Source organism: Chiloscyllium punctatum, chromosome 7 (assembly GCF_047496795.1).
Source record: "Chiloscyllium punctatum isolate Juve2018m chromosome 7, sChiPun1.3, whole genome shotgun sequence".
Lineage (NCBI taxonomy): Eukaryota > Metazoa > Chordata > Chondrichthyes > Orectolobiformes > Hemiscylliidae > Chiloscyllium > Chiloscyllium punctatum.
Genome location: NC_092745.1, coordinates 133,834,695 through 133,855,639, shown reverse-complemented (window position 1 = coordinate 133,855,639; position 20,945 = coordinate 133,834,695). Strand labels below are relative to the sequence as shown.

At 47.4% G+C, this 20,945-nt stretch overlaps 1 protein-coding gene across 1 annotated transcript in view; it reads right to left on the bottom strand.

Moving 5' to 3' along the window:
* Nucleotides 1–5,534: 5,534 nt before the first annotated feature.
* The window catches only part of LOC140480164 (uncharacterized), a 38,399-nt gene continuing 22,988 nt past the window's right edge, over nucleotides 5,535–20,945 (bottom strand). The window contains exons 7-9 of the mRNA XM_072574902.1: nucleotides 17,472–17,619; nucleotides 9,708–10,473; nucleotides 5,535–5,999 (exon numbers count right to left, since the gene is read on the bottom strand). Of these exons, the coding sequence (XP_072431003.1) occupies nucleotides 5,753–5,999; nucleotides 9,708–10,473; nucleotides 17,472–17,619 (1,161 nt within the window). The 3' untranslated portion in view covers nucleotides 5,535–5,752. The remainder of the gene's footprint in view (nucleotides 6,000–9,707; nucleotides 10,474–17,471; nucleotides 17,620–20,945) is intronic.

The following is a 20,945-nucleotide window of genomic DNA, read 5'->3' as shown; positions in this document are numbered from 1 at the left end:
AGCGTCACACACCCTCAATACTGCAGCGTCACACACCCTCAATACTGCAGCGTCACACACCCTCAATACTGCAGCGTCACACACCCTCAATACTGCATCATCACACACCCTCAATACCGCAGCGTGACACACCCTCAATACTGCAGCGTGACACACCCTCAATACTGCAACGTCACACATCCTCAATACTGCAGCGTCACACACCCTCAATACTGCAGCGTCACACACCCTCAATACTGCAGCGTCACACACCCTCAATACTGCAGCGTCACACACCCTCAATACTGCAGCACCACACACCCTCAATACTGCAGCACCACACACCCTCAATACTGCAGCGTCACACACCGTCAATACTACAGCGTCACACACCCTCAATACTGCAGCGCCACACACCCTCAATACTGCAGCACCACACACCCTCAGTACTACAGCACCACACACCCTCAGTACTACAGCGTCACACACCCTCAATACTGCAGCACCACACACCCTCAATACTGCAGCACCACACACACTCAATACTGCAGCGTCACACACCCTCAATACTGCAGCGTCACACACCTCCAATACTGCAGCGTCACACACCCCCAATACTGCAGCACCACACACCCTCAATACTGCAGCGTCACACACCCTCAATACTGCAGCACCACACACCCTCAATACAACAGTACCACACACCCCCAATACTACACAACACACACTTTCAATACTGCAGCGTCACACACCCTCAATACTGCAGCGTCAACACCCCCAAGACTGCAGCACCACACACCCTCAATACTGCAGCGTCACACACCCCCAATACTGCAGCACCACACACCCTCAGTACTACAGCACCACACACCCTCAGTACTACAGCGTCACACACCCTCAGTACTGCAGCGTCACACACCCTCAGTACTGCAGCGTCACACATCCCTAATACTGCAACGTCACACATCCTCAATACTGCAACGTCACACACCGTCAATACTGCAGCACCACACACCCTCAATACTGCAGCACCACACACCCTCAATACTGCAGCGTCACACACCCTCAATACTGCAGCGTCACACACCCTCAATACTGCAGCGTCACACACCCTCAATACTGCAGCGTCACACACCCTCAATACTGCAGCGTCACACACCCTCAATACTGCAGCGTCACACACCCTCAATACTGCAGCGTCACACACCTCCAATACTGCAGCGTCACACACCCCCAATACTGCAGCACCACACACCCTCAATACTGCAGCGTCACACACCCTCAATACTGCAGCGTCACACACCCCCAATACTGCAGCACCACACACCCTCAATACAACAGTACCACACACCCCCAATACTACACAACACACACTTTCAATACTGCAGCGTCACACACCCTCAACACTGCAGCGTCAACACCCCCAAGACTGCAGCACCACACACCCTCAATACTGCAGCGTCACACACCCTCAATACTGCAGCACCACACACCCTCAATACTGCAGCATCACACACCGTCAATACTGCAGCACCACACACCCTCAATACTGCAGCACCACACACCCTCAATACTGCAGCGTCACACACCTCCAATACTGCAGCGTCACACATCCCTAATACTGCAACGTCACACATCCTCAATACTGCAACGTCACACACCCTCAATACTGCAGCACCACACACCCTCAATACTGCAGCACCACACACCCTCAATACTGCAGCGTCACACACCGTCAATACTACAGCGTCACACACCCTCAATACTGCAGCGCCACACACCCTCAATACTGCAGCACCACACACCCTCAGTACTACAGCACCACACACCCTCAGTACTACAGCGTCACACACCCTCAATACTGCAGCACCACACACCCTCAATACTGCAGCACCACACACACTCAATACTGCAGCGTCACACACCCTCAATACTGCAGCGTCACACACCTCCAATACTGCAGCGTCACACACCCCCAATACTGCAGCACCACACACCCTCAATACTGCAGCGTCACACACCCTCAATACTGCAGCACCACACACCCTCAATACAACAGTACCACACACCCCCAATACTACACAACACACACTTTCAATACTGCAGCGTCACACACCCTCAATACTGCAGCGTCAACACCCCCAAGACTGCAGCACCACACACCCTCAATACTGCAGCGTCACACACCCCCAATACTGCAGCGTCACACACCCTCAATACTGCAGCACCACACACCCTCAATACTGCAGCATCACACACCGTCAATACTGCAGCACCACACACCCTCAATACTGCAGCACCACACACCGTCAATACTGCAGCGTCACACACCGTCAATACTGCAGCGTCACACACCGTCAATACTGCAGCGTCACACACCGTCAATACTGCAGCGTCACACACCCTCAATACTGCAGCACCACACACCCTCAATACTGCAGCACCACACACCCTCAATACTGCAGCACCACACACCGTCAATACTGCAGCGTCCCACACCCTCAATACTGCAGCATCACACACCCTCAATACTGCAGCATCACACACCCTCAATACTGCAGCATCACACACCCTCAATACTGCAGCACCACACACCCTCAGTACTGCAGCGTCACACATCCTCAATACTGCAACGTCACACACCCTCAATACTGCAGCACCACACACCCCCAATACTGCAGCACACACCCTCAATACTGCAGCACCACACACCCTCAATACTGCAGCACCACACACCCTCAATACTGCAGCACCACACACCCTCAATACTGCAGCAACACACACCCTCAATACTGCAGCGTCACACACCCTGAATACTGCAGCGTCACACACCCTGAATACTGCAGCGTCACACACCCTGAATACTGCAGCGTCACACACCCTGAATACTGCAGCGTCACACACCCTGAATACTGCAGCGTCACACACCCTGAATACTGCAGCGTCACACTCCCTCAACACTGCAGCACCAAACACCCCCAATAGTGCAGCACACACCCTCAATAATGCAGCACCACACACCCTCAATACTACAGCACCACACACCCTCAATAATGCAGCATTACACACCCTCAATTCTGCAGCACCACACATCCTCAGTACTGCAGCACCACACACCCTCAACACTGCAGCGTCAACAGCCTCAACACTGCAGCGTCAACACACTCAACACTGCAGCATCAACACCCTCAATACTGCAGCACCATACACCCCAATACTACAGCGTCACACACCCTCAATACTGCAGCACCACACACGCTGAATACTGAAGCACCACACACCCTCAATACTGAAGCAGCACAAACCCTCAATACTGCACCGTCATATACCCTCAATACTGCAGCGTCACACACCCTCAATACTACAGCACCACACACCCCCAAGACTGCAGCACACACCCTCAATACTGCAGCGTCACACACATTCAATACTGCAGCACCACACACCCTCAATACTGAAGCGCTCACACCCCCAATACTGCAGCACACACCCCCTCAATAATGCAGCATCACACACCTTCAATACTGCAGCGTCACACACCCTCAATACTGCAGCACCACACACCCTCAATACTGCAGCGTCACACACCCTCAATACTGCAGCACCACACACCCTCAATACTGCAGCATCACACATCTTCAATACTGCAGCGTCACACACCCTCAATACTGCAGCGTCACACACCATCAAAACTGCAGCACCACACACCCTCAATACTGCAGCGTCATATACCCTCAGTACTGCAGCACCACACACCCCCAATACTACAGCGTCACACACCCTCAGTACTACAGCGTCATATACCCTCAATACTGCAGCGTCACACACCCTCAATACTGCAGCGTCACACACCCTCAATACTGCAGCGTCACACACCATCAAAACTGCAGCACCACACACCCTCAATACTGCAGCGTCATATACCCTCAATACTGCAGCACCACACACCCCCAGTACTACAGCGTCACACACCCTCAATACAACAGCACCACACACCCTCAATACAACAGCACCACACACCCCCAATACTGCATCACACACCCTCAATACTGCAGCGTCACACACGCTCAATACTGCAGCACCACACACCCTCAATACAACAGCACCACACGCCCCCAATACTACAGCGTCACACATCCTCAATATTGCAGCACCACACACCCTCAACACTGCAGTGTCATATACCCTCAGTACTGCAGCACCACACACCCCCAATACTACAGCGTCACACACCCTCAATACTGCAGCGTCACACACCCTCAATACTGCAGCGTTACACCCCCCCAATACTGCAGCGTCACACACCCCCAATACTGCAGCGTCACACACCCCCAATACTGCAGCGTCACACATCCTCAATACTGCAGCATCACCCACCCTCAATACTGCAGCATCACCCACCCTCAATACTGCAGCGCCACACACCCTCAATACTGCAGCATCTCACACCCTCAATACTGCAGCATCACACCCCCTTGTCTAAGATTTTCAGTCCTTTACTGCGAGGCCAGCATCAGGTACAACAGAGTTGGGCATCGTAGCACCGTTGGTGGAGTAAGGCTCATTCTGCTCCCCCATTCTGGAGTATTTATAATTTTCCTTAACACCATGTTCCCATGCTAACCCGTATCATTGTGCCATGTATATTTAATGATCTGTGTCTTGAATTTTCTCAATGATAGAGAGTTCCAAACATTAATGCAGTGTAGAAAAGTGTTGCACTGGAAAACCACAGCCGGTCAGGCAGCATCTGAGCAGGAGAAGTGACATTTCGGGCATACGCCCTTCAATTAGGAATGAGGCTGGGAATTAATACAATGCAGTGCAGTTATGGTGTGGAGACAGTGACAGGACTGAAACACCATCACCTGAAAGCATGGTTAAGGTCAACCTGGGTCTTGCTGCTTTCTCATAGAACCCTCACAGTTTGTAGGAAGGCCGTTTGTCCCATCGAGTCTCCACTGACCCTCTGAAGATCCTCCCACCCAGACCCTCCCCCTACCCTATCTCTGTAACTCTGCACATCTCTTGGTTAATCTAGCTAGCTTGCACATCCCTAAACACCATGGGTACTTTAGCGTGGCCAACCTACCTAAGCTGCTCATGTTTGGACTGTGGAAGGAAACTGCAGCACCCGGAGAAAACCCACGCAGAGACGGGGAGAATGTGCAAACTCCACACAGTTGCCCGAGGCTGGAATCGAAGCCAGGTCCCTGATGCTGTGAGACAGCAGCGCTAACCACTGAGCCACTGTAATCGAGGTGAGATGTTATTATTAACAATGTCCTGTGAGTATTTTTTGTGTTTGGGAGCTGACAATGAGGGACACATGGACTAGGCAGTACCTGGCTGGAATGAGTCATTCTCTTTTCCCCATAGTGTGAAGTCGAAGTGCAGCAACTGGCACTATGACGGTAAAACAGGGGAGTCCAGATAGCAGTGAACTGTTCCCTTTAGCCTTTTGTGTACAGGATTTGACATTAAGGCATGCAGAGGTCAAAAGGTTCCAGATCATAGAACCGGGTAAGACTTGTGAATAACTTCAAACCCACCACTTTGTTTATACTCATTCAAATGTTCTGAATTCTCCAGCTTCAAAATATTTGTATTTACTGATGATTTAAATAAATACTAACATGTACAATATATTGACCTTGATGGTTGATTATTTCTGCAGAGTAACCAGTCACTACGAACCATGCAGCTTGGAAGGTTTTGGATGATGCCTTAATGGGATGGGGATTGGATCTATGTTTTCCAAATCTCCTGGCTGTCAGATTTCTGGAGTTGAAGCTGCAGGTTGGGTCAGTGGGAACTGAATTGAAATGCCTGGCAGTTTCTTTGGACGAGCAACACTCTGTTTTCTTGTGATGGGGCCAGTGGTTTGCCAGCTGTGCTGCTGTGCTTTCTGTGCTGCTACCCTGGCTCGAGCGTGCAGTAATCGATCTTTGGCTGCCTGTGACACGATGGTCTGAGCAGCTTTCCTGGCAGCACTGTTCTCTGCCTGCATTGTCAATTGCCTTGAGGAGGGAGAAAAATGAGATCACCCTTAGAGTCAAATACAGTACTCACATTAATAGAGGTCAGCACTCTAATCGAATTCCCTCTGCACATTAACACCAACTAATTACAATAACGATTATTGCTCAGTTATAATTGGCCTACTATGTATAATGGTCATCCTTTTGGATTTATTAGTGACTATAATATTTATGATCTTTAGTTCTAGTCCTTCCATAAATGGAAACATTTATTCCATGCTAATCCAATTCAATCCTCTCATATTTTTAAAGACCTCTACCGAGATTACCCTTCAGCCTTTCCCTGGATGAAGCAGAGCCCAAAACGATTCAGTATTTCCTGATCAATAAAACCTCGCAGTATTATTTCTGTCAATCCTTGCCACATATTTTGCTGAGCCTCGATATTATTTACTCATCACAATCAGACACCACATTCCAAGTGTGACAGGCAGACAGGAATATGGCTTGGTGATTTCCCTGGACACAGGAACCATGCACGTCCAGTCTATATGGAGAAAGAACCTGTATTCACTGATCTATAAGTTTCTTAACTTGTTTCTTAACCCAATTGTCCTGCCTTCTCCCTGTAACCCTCAATCCCCTTACCAGTCAAGAACCTATCTCCCTCTGCCTTGTCTTCCACAGCCCTCTGCAGCAATGAGTTCCACAGAGTCACCACCCTCTGGCTGAAGAAATTCCTCCTCATCCCAGGGATCACTTTTGTAAACCTCCTCCAATGTAACACTAGCATTCATTTCAACAGGGCTAGAATACAAGAGCAGGGGATATACTGCTGAGGCTGTATAAGGCTCTGGTCAGACCACATTTGGAATATTGTGAGCAGTTTTGGGCCCTGTATCTGAGGAAGGATGTGCTGGTGTTGGGGAGGAGGTTTACACGAATGATCCTGGGAATTAAAGCCTTGTCATATGAGGAGCAGATGAAGACTGTGCATCGATGGAGTTTACGAGGATGGTGGGGAAATCCAATTGAAGCTTCTAGAATACTGAGACACCTGGACAGAGTGAATGTGGAGAAGATGTTTCCACGAGTAGGAGAGATGAGGACCCGTGGGCACAGCCTCAGAGTGTAGGAACAACCTTTTAGAACTGAGATGAGGCAGAATTTCTTCAGCCAGAGGGTGGGGATGTGTGGGACTCATTGCCACAGAGGGCTATGGAGGCCAAGCCATTGAGTGTATTTAAGGCAGAGGTAGACAGGTTCTTGATTAGTAAGGGGATCGAGGGCTATGAGAAGAAGACAAGAGATTGGAGTTGAGGAACATTACGCCCATGATTGAATGGTGGAGCAGATGCAATGGGCTGAATGGCCTCATTCTGTTCCTTACTTGCCTTAGCACCTGCTACTGAACCTGCATATTAATCCAAAGACAATTCTGAACTAGGATTACAAAGCACCTTTGTGCTTTAGATTTCTGTCATCCTACTCCATTTTGAAAATAGGCTATGTTTCAATTACCAAACTATGTAAACTCACACTTTCTCCCATTGTATTGGTGAGTCAGGGTGCGATGCTCTTCGGGTGGGCTGTGTGGACTCGATGGGCCAAATGGCCTGTTTCCATACTGTGCGGATTTTATGATTCTATTCCACCTCCCACTTTACCACATCTTTGCTCACTCTACTCGCCTGACCACGTCCTTGTGCAGCTTTCCTGCGTCCTCAGCAAAACCCCTCCCTCCACCTATCTTTGTGTCATCTATAGACTTAGCAACAATGCCCTCAGTTCCTTTGTCATTAATGGATAATGTGAATAGTCATAGTGCCAAAAGATCCCTGCAGAACTCCACCAGTCACTGGTTGCCATCCTGAAAAGTCCCCTTTATCCCCACTCTCTGCCTTCTGCCAGTCAGCCAATCCCCTCTCCATGTCAGTACCTTGCCCCTAACACCATGGGCTCTTATCTTATTTAGCATCTTCCTGTGCAGCACCTTGTCAAAGGCCTTCTTGAAGTCCAAATGAATCACATCCACTGGCTCCCCTTTGTCTAACCTGCTAGCTACATCCTTAAAGAATTCTAACAGATTTGACAGGCATGGCCTCCCCTTACTAGTACTCCGCAATCTCACCCTTACTAATGGGCTCGAAAATCTTACCAATAACTGAAGTGAGGCTAACAGGCCTATGATTTCCCATCTCTGCCTCCCTCCTTTCTTAAGCATGGGGTGTTACATTAGCCATTTTCCAGTTCTCTGGGATCCTCCTTGACTCCAGTGATCCTAAAGATGACCTCCAATGCCTACCCAATCTCCTCAGCTCTCTCCTTCAGAGCCCTGGGGTGTAGTCCATCTGATCTGGGGGAAGTATCCACCTTCAGACCCTTCAGCTTCCCCAGCACCTACTTCTTGGTGATGGCTACTACATTCACCTCTGCCCCCTGACTCTGTTGAAGTTCTGGTATGCTGCTGGTATCTTCCAGCATAAAGACAATGCAAAGCACAATTCAGTTCCTCCGCCATTGTTCCCCAATATTACTTCCCGATCCTCATTTTCCAATGTCCACTCTTGTCTCTCTCTTACCATTTATAAATCAAAAGAACTTCTTCTATATTACTAGCTAGCTTCCTCTCACATTTCATCTCCTCCCCCTTAATGCATTTTTAGTTATCCTCAACTGATTTTGAAAGGCTTCCTACTGATCTTTGCCACATCATATGCTTTTTCTTTTGCTTATATGACTTTTCTTATCAGCCATGGTTGCCTTGTCCTCCCCTTAAAATGTTTCTTCTTCCTTGGGATGAATTTCTGCCGTGTCTCCTGAATTATTCCCTGTTGTTGTTACTCTATTGTCAGAATCTGTGATCTATGATATATGGGGGGGGAGCAGAACCTGTACTGACTGATTTACACGAAGAAATGATCTATCCTCTGTGCTATACACAGAGACAGGACTTGTGCTAAATGATCTATATGGAGACAGGACCTGTCTCTGTAATGTAGATTAAGACACAGACTATGTCCCTTTGGTGGTTTTCTAACCACTTGATTATTTGGATATGAAGCACACATGTTGTTTTTGTCTTCCAAAGTAAACTGGAAGCACTTAACAATTTGTATAGGACTTTGGTTCGGCTACATTTGGAATACTGCGTACAGTTCTGGTCGCCACATTACCAAAAGGATGTGGATGCTTTGGAGAGGGTGCAGAGGAGGTCCACCAGGATGTTGCCTGGTATGGAGGGCACTTGCTATGTGGAGAGGTTGAGTAGATTAGGATTATTTTCATTAGAAAGACGGAGGTTGAGGGGGGACCTGATTGAGGCCTACAAAATCATGAGAGGTATAGACAGGGTGGATAGCAAGAAGCTTTTTCCCAGAGTGGGGGACTCAGTTACTAGGGGTCATGAGTTCAAGGGTGAGAGGGGAAATGTTTAAGAGAAAGATACGTGGTAAGTTCTTCACACAGAGGGTGGTGGGTGTCTGGAATACATTGCTAGCAGAGGTGTTAGAGGTGGGCATGATAACATAATTTAAGATGTATCTAGACAGATCCATGAATGGGCAGGGAGCAGAAGGATACAGATCCTTAGAAAATAGGTGACGGGTTTAGATCGAGGATCTGGATCGGCGCAGGCTTGGAGGGCCGAAGGGCCTGTTCCTGTGCTGGAATGTTCTTTGTTCTTTGTCTCAACAACCTCTTTGAGATAGATTCATGGGCATTAGGAGATGATCGCTGTGACCTCACTGGTACATCATGAAGTCTCTGATGTCTTTCTTCAGTTGATTTGCTTTCTTCTTGATGCCTTGTGTCAAGTCAACTTTCTGTTGTTGGGCATAGTCTTTCTTCTCCTTGATCTGACGTTTCAGAGCAGCCTCTGACAACATGGTGTAGCTGCAGTTAAATGCTGTGACTAACTGGTGCTCTGATTCTCGGCGGTGCTTCTCTGTGAGGAATAGGTAGTTGTTGTGGTGAATGAACGCCAGCCACTCTGCTTCATCTAGTTTACGCCGCAGCAAGATCTGTTCCCCTCGCAGCTGGTCCTGCTCAGATTGTTGGAGGGGCTTGTAACTTTCCTTAAGGGTCTTCTGGAGAATGCTGCTCCTTGGTTGGTCTTCAGCTGCTTTCAGCTTGCGGATCTCATCGATGAGCAGTTGCTGCTTCACCTCTTTCTCTCTCTTGCTATAAGCTTTCTGAATGGCTACAAATGGAGCCAGTGAGATACTGCCATGGGTTTTGGCATATAGCCTCATGTCCAGGCCTATGGGTGGCCGGTAGGTAAATTTGCGCTGTGGTTTGTTCCGTAGCATCTCATGGATCTGCTGAATGCCCTGACGGACATCTGCACCAGATGCCAAACGAGAGAGCAGCATTTCACGCACAGCGTCTGGCTGGTGGATCACTCGAAAAGGCTTCACACTCCCACTGGCATCTGCATATGCCTTTTCTTTGCCATCTTTCCCAATCTCCCATTTTTTCTCCTTATTTGTCAAAGATTCCAGTCCAAATAGCCCTATTTGCAAAAGAGAGAGCACATAGGAGGTTATGATCTTGTGACATAATTGCTAGACATTAATCCAGAGATATAGGTAATGCTTGGGTTTAAATCCTAACAGCAGTGATTATAATAAGGTCAGTCTGGTAGACCTCATAGAATATGAGTTCCCTGATTGAGGCTGTTAATCTGGTCCAATCAGGGAGTGCTGGCTAACATATTAAATGGGTGAGAGTTAGAGATACTCAGTCTGGTTCCTGACTCTGAATGAAGCAGTGCTAAAGTTGTTGATGTGAAAATAAAAGGTGACTTGGCGACGGATACCAGCCTCTGTGGAATTATTTCACTGCCATGTCAGATGGTGGAATTTGAATAAAAATCTGGAAGTAAGTCGAATGATGACCCTGAAGCGTTTGTTGATTGTTGGGAAAAATCCATCAGTGTCACTAATGTCCTTTAGCGAAGGAAACTGCAGTCTTTACCTGGTCTGACCTACACGTGACTCCTAACTCTCTGCAATGTGGCTGAATCTTACCTCACATCTAGGCAATTAGGGATGGGCAATTATTGCTGGACACCCACATAAATGAATAATTAAAACAAAAGTTAGGAACAGGAGACTGATGGATGTCGGTAAATCATAAAAATAGTGGAAATAACTAAAACATCATGAACGCGCACACACACACACACAAAATCTAAAACTAGGGGTCTCTGATTCAAAATAAGGTAGGATTTGGCATTCAGTTTGAAAGGGAGATCTGAAACACGTGTGTGAACCTAAATAAAGGTAATTACAAAGGAATGTGACCAGTATTGACTGGAGTGGACTGGGAAGGGGTTTAATGGAAAAGGCAGCTGATAACAAATGGCAGATGTTTAAGAAAATAGCTCATGGCTCACAGCCAAAATATATCCAAGCGAGAAAGAAGGATTCTCGGAAGAGGATAAACGGGCCATTGTTCTAAGAACATAAGAACTAGGAGCAGGAATAGGTCATCTGGTCCTGTCCAGCCTGCTCCACCATTCAATAAGATCATGGCTTCAGCTCCACTCACCCGCCTGCTCACCATAACCACTTAATTCCTTTACTGTTCAAAAATGTATGTATCTTTGCCTTAAAAACATTCAATGAGATAGCCTCGGGTGCTTCCCTGGGCAGGGAATCCCACAGATTCACAACCCTCTGGGTGAAGAAGTTCCACCTTAACTCAATCCGAAATCTTATTTTGAGACTATGCCCCCTAGTCCTAGTTTCACCGCCCCCCCCCCTCCCCACCCCACTCCCCCAGTGGAGACAACTTCCCTACTTCTAGCTTATCTATTCCCTTCATAATTTTATCTGTTTCTAAAAGACCTCCCCATTGTTTTCTTCTAATTTCCAATGATTATTGTCCCAATCTACTCAATCTCATCGAATATAATCCCTACAGTGTGGAAGCAGGCAATTCCACCCATTGAGTCCACACTGACCCTCCGAAGAGCATTCCACCGAGCAAAGGCTATGGCACATACCCTCCCACCCACCCAACCCTGCATTTCCCAAGGCTAACCCACCCAGCCTGCACATCCCTGGAAACTATGAGGCAGTTCAGCCTGGCCAATCCAATTTAGCCTGCGCATCTTTGGACTGTGGGGGGAATCCAAAGGACCCAGAGGATACCCACACAGACATGGAGAAAATGTGCAAATTTCACACAGAGAGTTGCCCAAGGATTGGATCGAATCCGGGTCCCTGGTGCTGTGAGGCAGCAGTGTTAAATACTGATCCACCACGCTGCCCAGCTCCCCTCATAAGGCAACCCGCTCAACTCCGGAATCAACCCAGTGAACCTCCTCTGCATCCCCTCCAGTACTGGTACATTGTTTCTCAGGTAACAGGACCAAAACTGTATACAGTACTCCAGGGGTGGCCTCACCAGCACCCTGTACAGTTGCAGCAGAACCTTCTTATTTTTAAACTTCACCCCCACCCTGCCCCCCCTTGCAACGAAGGACAACCATGATCCTCTGCATAGCAGCATGCTGCAATTTTTCACCATTTAAATAATTTTGTTATTCCTGCCAAAATGCATGACTGGACATTTACCATGATTTGGAGGTGCACAGACAACCTCACAATGCTACACTTCTCCAGCTTCCACCCAAAACATATTAAAACAGCCATTCCCTATGGACAAGCCCTACACATACACCGGATCTGCTCAGATGAGGAGGAACGTGACGGACACCTGGAAGTACTCAGGGATGCCCTCACAAGAACGGGGTATGATGCTCAACTCATCGACCGCCAGTTCTGACGTGCCACAGCAAGGAACCGTAATGACCTCCCTCAGGAGACAGACACATGCTGCAACTGACAGGGGACCCTTCATTGTTCAGTACTTCCCAGGAGCTGAAAAACTACGCCATGTTCTTTGTGACCTGCAACACATTATCAATGAAGATGAGCACCTCACCCAGACCTTCCCCACACCTTCACTACTTGCCTTTAAACAACCACCAAACCTCAAACAGATCATTGTTTGTAGCAAGCTGCCCGGGTCTCAGGACAACTCCACACAACCCTGTCACGGTAGGTGTTGCAAGACAAGTCAAAGTGTGGACATAGATACCACCATTACCCGTGGGAACACCTCCCACCTTGTACATGGCAGGTACTCATGTGACTCAGCCAACGTTGTCTATCTTATACGTTGCAGCCAAGGATGCCCGGAGACATGGTACATTGGGGAAACCGAGCAAAGGCTACGACAACGGATGAATGGGCACCGCACAACAATCAACAGACAGGAGGGTTCCCTCCCAGTTGGGGAACACTTCAGTGGTCCAGGACATTCGACCTCGAACCTTCGGGTGACCATCCTCCAAGGTGGACTTCGGGACAGGCAGCAGAGAAAAGTGGCCGAGCAGAGACTGATAGCTAAGTTCGGTACCCATAGGGAGGGCCTCAACCGAGACCTTGGGTTCATGTCACTATACACACACACACAACACATACACACTCTCTCACAACCTCCACCCCAGACATACACACACACCACCACACTCACACATGCACCCTCTCACTTAGACAATTTACACTCACATATACACTCTCTCACAACCCTACACCACACACACACACAACCATACATTTACATATACGTTTGTGGGGTGAATTTGTACTTGCAGAGTTACATTGTACTTTGTTCAAAAATTGCATGAATTGCACGGTGGCACAGTGGTTAGCACTGCTGCCTCACAGCGCCTGAGACCCGGGTTCAATTCCTGCCTCAGGCGACTGACTGTGTGGAGTTTGCACATTCTCCCCATGTCTGCGTGGGTTTCCTCCCACAGTCCAAAGATGTGCAGATCAGGTGAATTGGCCATGCTAAATTGCCCGTAGTGTTAGGTAAGGGGTAGATGTAGGGGTATGGGTGGGTTGCGCTTCGGCGGGGCGGTGTGGACTTGTTGGGCCGAAGGGCCTGTTTCCACACTGTAAGTAATCTAATCTAATGTTATGTCACTTTTTAGATTAGAATCAATCTAAACATTATGGCACAGACAGAGAACACAGGGCGCTAACACCTTCAACATATTATCCGGCTGACACCAATTGTTACAGTTAACCTGAGAATGTAACTTTTTAAAAAAGCTTTATGATTTACACATGAAAGAAGTGAAACTATCATGGTATTCAAACAGATGAGAGACTCAACAATCAATCAAGGTATTTTTCAATGTATAATTTCAGTTACATCACACTGTAAACTTTTGCTATAAATTCTGTGTCTTGCAATTGTGTCCTCCACACCCACCTGATGAAGGAGCGATGCTCCGAAAGCTAGTGCTTCCAATTAAACCTGTTGGACTATAACCTGGTGTTGTGTGATTTTTAACTCTGACATTTACCAACATTGTACTCCATCTGCTAGACACTTAACCTATGTATAATCCCTTTGTTATCTAAGGAAGTTTATGATAGCATTAAATTGAAAGAAAAAAAAAGTACAGTGTGGTCAAGATCAGTAAACTAGAGAATTGGAAAAGTTTAAAAGCTAACAAAAGATAACCAAAACAATGGGCAAGGTTAATTTGATAGTAAACTAGCAGGACATTACAGCTTCTTCATAACCGAGGCCAAAGGGAACACAAGCTCCTTAGAGTTCCTCAAAAGACCTTCCCTCCAGACCAGGCAACATCCGGGTAAATCTCTTCTGCACCCTTTCCAAAGCTTCCACATCCTTCCTGTAATGGGGTGACCAGAACTGTACACAATATTCCAAGTGCGGCCGCACTAGCTTTTTGTATGGTTGCAGCATAGATCCCTGAAAGTTGTCACCCAGGTTGATAGGGTTGTTAAGAAGGTATACAGTGTGTTAGCTTTTATTGGTAGAGGGATTGAGTTTTGGAGCCATGAGGTCATGCTGCAGCTGTACAAAACTCTGGTGCGGCCGCACTTGGGATATTGTGTACAGTTCTGGTCACCGCATTATAGGAAAGATGTGGAAGCTTTGGAAAGGTTCAGAGGACATTTACTAGGATGTAGTCTGGTATGGAGGGAAGGTAAAAACAATGACTGCAGATGCTGGAAACCAGATTCTGAATTAGAGTGGTGCTGGAAGAGCCAGCAGTTCAGGCAGCATCCGAGGAGCAGGAAAATCGATGTTTTGGGCAAAAGCCCTTCATCAGGAATAAAGGCAGTGAGCCTGAAGGGTGGAGAGATAAGTGAGAGGAGGGTGGGGGTGGGGAGAAAGTAGCATAGAGTACAATAGGTGAGTGGGGGAGGGGATGAAGGTGGTAGGTCAGGGAGGAGGGTGGAGTGGATAGGTGGAAAAGGAGATAGGCAGGTAGGTCAAGTCATGGGGACAGTGCTGAGCTGGAAGTTTGGAACTAGGGTGAGGTGGGGGAAGGGGAAATGAGGAAACTGTTGAAGTCCACATTGATGCCCTGGGGTTGATGTGTTCCGAGGCGGAAGATGAGGCGTTCTTCCTCCAGGCGTCTGGTGGTGAGGGAGCGGCGGTGAAGGAGGCCCAGGATCTCCATATCCTCGGCAGAGTGGGAGGGGGAGTTGAAATGTTGGGCCACGGGGCGGTGTGGTTGATTGGTGCAGGTGTCCCGGAGATGTTCCCTAAAGTGCTCTGCTAGGAGGCACCCAGTCTCCCCAATGTAGAGGAGACCACATCGGGAGCAACGGATACAATAAATGATATTAGTGGATGTGCAAGTAAAACTTTGATGGATGTGGAAGGCTCCTTTAGGGCCTTTGATGGAGGTGAGGGAGGAGGTGTGGGCGCAGGTTTTGCAATTCCTGCAGTGGCAGGGGAAGGTGCCAGGACGGGAGGGTGGATTGTAGGGGGGGCATGGACCTGACCAGATAGTCACGGAATGGTATGGAGGGAAGGTCTTACGAGGAAAGGCTGAGGGACTTGGGGCTGTTTTCATTAGAGAGAAGAAGGTTGAGAGGTGATTAATTGAGACATATAAGATAATCAGAGGGTTAGATAGGGTGGACAGGGAGAGCCTATTTCCTTGGATGGTGATGGCTCGCACGAGGGGCCATTAATTTAAATTGAGGGGTGATAGATTTAGGACAGATGTCAGAGGTAGTTTCTTTACTCAAGAGAGCAGTAGGGGTGTGGAATGCTCTGCCTGCAACAGTAGTAGACTCGCCAACTTTAAGGGTAATTAAATGGTCCTTGGATAGGCCTATGGATGAGAATGAAATAGTGTAGGTTAGATGGGCTTCAGATTGTTATAACCTGTCGGTGCAACATCGAGAGCCGAAGGGTCTGTACTGCGCTGTAATGTTCTATGCTCTAGGAAAGCTACTTGAACAATCAATGGGGTTAAAGGCTGGTAAGTCTCCTGCATCTGCTGGGATGCATCCTAGGGTATTAAAGGACGTAGCCACAGAGATTGTGGATGCATTGGTAACAAACTTCCAAGAATTCTTAGATTCTGGAAAATAATTGGATGATGAAAAACTGCCATTTAACATTTTATTCAAAACACGAGTGATGTAAAGACAGGCTAGTTTGCTTTACTTCTATTCTTGGTGAAATGTTAGCGTCTATCCATGATAAAGGATGGAATAACAGTGCACTTCAGATGTACATAATACAATCAAGCAGAGTCAACATGCTTCATAAAGGGGAAATCACGCCTGATAAATGTATTACAATTCTGTGAGAATAGATACAGGAGATCAAGAAGCTATGATACATTTGGATTTCAAAAAGACATCCAATAAGGCACTGCACCTAAAGCTACCTCATAATAAAGAATCCAAGGTGTTGAGGTCGTATATTGGTGTAGACTAGCTATCCACTAGGAGACAGAGTTGGGATAAATGGTCAAATCAGTGCTGGGATCACAATTATTTACAGTACCTAGTAATGACTTGGATGCAGGGAAAGACAATACAATAGCCAAGTTAGCAAATGACACAAAAATACACAGGAAGACAAGTGGGGAGGATAAGACAAAAAGTCCACATCCACAGTTCTTCTGGTTTTTATTAGAGACAATTTGGAATTTCTTCTCTCGGGAAGTAGTGAAACTGTGGACTTCTTCACCACAGGGAACTGTCAGGGCTGGATCATTCTGTTCACTCAAGGCTGAGGCAGACCGATTTTTAATCAGAAAGGGAATCAAAGGTTATGGGGAAAAGGCAAGAAAGTGGAGGTGAGGGTTATCAGATCAGCCATGTTCCCATTGAATAGTGGAGTAGTCTCGATGGGCTGAATGGCCTACTCCTACATCTTATGGTTTTCTGGGTAATTGGTTGCTATGATTGGCATGAGGCAGTTGGAGATGTGGCCAGGTATTTCAGATCTGATGTTACCTAGCTGTTCGACCAAGCTGCAAACTGTCTGACATTTCCTGGCTAAATGCACAGGGTAAGTTGTATATGTCCACCCTGAGCTCAAGGTCCATGACATTCACACAAAGCCCACTGGGAACAGTCGTATTGCCCACTGGATCTTTAAATATTTTGGGTAGTTTGCATTCACAAAATTGATCAACCTTACCTGGTTGAGGGGTATGATCTGGCTTTCTCAAGATTCGATGTCTGAAAGTGCTGCTTTTATTTGGCTGAAAGTTTGGAGAATTCCATCTGTTCCACCGTGCAATACATGGGTAAATGCCAGAGGTTATTTCTTTGGCTTCACACCGATCCTACATAGATAAAACACAACCAGAATAAAAGGTTCTTCAATATAAAATTGCCTGCTATTTCTTATTCTTCCATGGGATATGGGTATCACTGAGCAAGCCAACATTTATTGTTCACCCCTCATCCCCCTTGAATAGCTTGCAGGGCCATTGTGGATAGCAGCTCAGAGTTAATTCTTTGCTGTGGGTCTGGAGTGACAGGCAGGCCAGGCCAGGCCAGGCAAGGACAGGCCAGGCCAGGCCAGGCCAGCAGACTTCCTTCCCTAAAGAAACTCCGTGAACCAGGGGGGTATTTTCAACAGAAATCACTGGGCAAACTCAGCAAGGCAGGCAACATCTGTGGACAGAAAGCAGAATTAACATTCCAAGTACAGTTCTGAGGAAGGGTCACTGGACCCTAAACATTAACTTTGCTTTCTCTCCACAGATGCTGCGAGACCTGCTGAATTTCACCAGTGATGTTTTTATTACACCAGGCAATGACATTCTCATGATCACCACCACTCAGACTAGCTCTGAACTCCAGATGTTCATGAATTAATTGAAGTTAAATTTTACAAGTAACCATTATGGGATTTGAATCCACATTCCCAGCATATTATCCTGGCCTTTGGAATACTAATCCAGTGATATTACCATTACACTATAGCCCTTGAGTTGCTGGGATAGGAATTTTGCCCAGCTTTCCAGCAGACTAGCCCTGACATTGCCCTAACAGCTCTCCGCGGCAGACACCAGTCAATATTACACTACAAGCAGTGTTCCTCTGCTGGACCAGTGGAACAACCTCAAATACCATTTCCAGGTACCTCTGCAATGGATTTTATCACTGACTGGACATGCAATGGTGCTGCAAGCTTGACCTAAGGAAAATTCTCACTTCAATTAATTGTTTGAATTCAGTAAAATGAAAATATCAAATCTTCTCTGCACAGAGAAATTAACTGCATGACCCACATTTAATTTCTCCTTAAAACATAAAGGATGTTAAAAAAATAGAAATTGTTGGAGAAACTCAGCAGATCTGGCTGCATCTGTGAGGAGAGAAATAGAGTTCATTTTCAAGTCAAGTGACCATTCTTCAGAGCTGACAGTAGCTTTGAAAAGGTAGGTATATACTGTACACTGAAGAGGGTGGGACCTGCTGGGTTTCTCCAGCAAACTCTGTTTCCCTTTCAGATCTTTTGCATCTGCAGTTCTATGTTTTATATGAATACAGTAGTCCTCCTGTATCCGTGGGGGATACACTCCAAGACCTATAGAGGAAGCCTGAAACCGTGAATCCATTCATTCAAATGGGGAATGTACCTTCCCAGCAGCCCCCTGGACCCTGGTTCTGGAATGTTCCCAGTAATATGTTTGGGCCATGGTAAACTGTTTGTAACTGAAACCATGGATACAGTGGTCACCCTGTACCTAGAATGGATATGTTGTTTTCTGAAGAAAGTTTTGTATCCACTGGAGTTGAGAAGAATAAGAAATGACTTGATTTGAAAAATATAAGATCCAGCATTGTCTTGACAGAGTAGATGCAGAGATGTTTCCTCTTGTGGGAGAATCTAGAATGAGGAGTTCCTGCTCAACTATAAGGGCTTTCCTGAAGAAAGGTTATACCGAAAAGTTGGACTTCATCTCCTGATGCTGCCTGCCTTGCTGTGTTCTCCCAGCCTCCTGCCTGTCCCTCCTGATGCTGCCTGCCTTGCTGTGTTCCCCCAGTCTCCTGCCTGTCCCTCCTGATGCTGCCTGCCTTGCTGTGTTCCCCCAGCCTCCTGCCTGTCCCTCCTGATGCTGCCTGCCTTGCTGTGTTCCCCCAGCCTCCTGCCTGTCCCTCCTGATGCTGCCTGCCTTGCTGTGTTCCCCCAGCCTCCTGCCTGTCCCTCCTGATGCTGCCTGCCTTGCTGTGTTCCCCCAGCCTCCTGCCTGTCTCCTTTAGTTTCCAGCATCGGCAGGCTTTTTGTCTCAAATATCAGGGCTTCCCCATTTAAAGTTAAGGAGAGGCAAAACACTTTCTCTGAGCATCTTTGGAACTCTCATTCTGTAAAGATGATGAAACAAGAGTCTTTGACTTGTCACCATTTTTGGCGGCCCCTCGCAGATGAGGATGACTCTCTGTCATTCTCAGAGTGAGTGAGTAGCACAGACCAATGAAGCTCCCACAGGCTCTGATACACTTGGGGCAAGTGATGGATCACTGGCAGGGGTGGGTGGGACATTGAGGAATCTCCTGTCCGTTCCTCTCACCATTGACCCTCCTATCATTATCCCTTTCCTATTCTCCCCCCTTCCCTTCTGAGCCGCAGAGCCAGGCTCAGTGTGAAAGACCTGGCTGCTGTTGCTTTCCCCTGGTAGGTCCTCCCCCCAACAGTATCCAAAATGGTGTACTTGTTATTGAGGGGAACAGCCACAGGGGATCCCTGCACTGTCTGCCTGTTCCCTTTCCCTCTCCTGAGGGTCACCCAGTTACCTTTATCCTGTAACTTAGGTGTGACTACCTCCCTATAACTCCTCTCTATCACTGCCTCAGCCTCCCGAATGATCCGAAGTTCATCCAGCTCCATCTCCAGTTCCCTCACGTGGTCTGTGAGGAGCTGGGGTTGGGCACACTTCTCGCAGGGGAAGTCAGCAGGGACACTAGTGGTGACTCTGACTTCGCACCTCCTGCAAGAGGAGCATGCAACTGCCCTAGCCTCCGTCCCCTCCACTCTAAACTGCCAAAGAGAGATTGAATAAATGAAAAAGAAAAGCCTTATCTTATCATCCCTCCCCATACAGTCTTTTTTATTGGTTAGAGGAGGTGGACGGGTGCGAGACATTACACGTGTAATGATTCGGGTTTAGCCATTGTCCGAATATATTAGTTCAATTGCCCAGCAATCCCCATGTCCACATCTGCTCCTGTTGAGGCTTTGCTCCGCTTATTCACGTGGTAAGTATTTAAGAGGGAATTGTACCTTCCCAGCAGCCCCCTGGCCCACGCTGTCACAGGGATCTGGTTCGAATCCCACTCAGGCAGATGGGAAAATTAAAATTCAATAAAAATCTGGAATGAATTGTCTTATAATGACCATGAAACTGTTGTTGATTTTGGGAAAAACTCCATCTGGTTCATTCATGTCCTTTAGGGGATGAAACTGCCATTTTTACCTGGTCTGGCCCACATATGTGACTCCAGACCCACAGCAATGAGGCTGGATTGTGACTACCCTTAGGGATAGGCATACATGTTGGCCTAGTCTGCAACATCCACATCCAATGAATTTTTGATAAATTCATTCAATTCTGTATGCATCTTTTTGGGCTGGAAAGTAATAGGATCCTGTCGGGTGGGT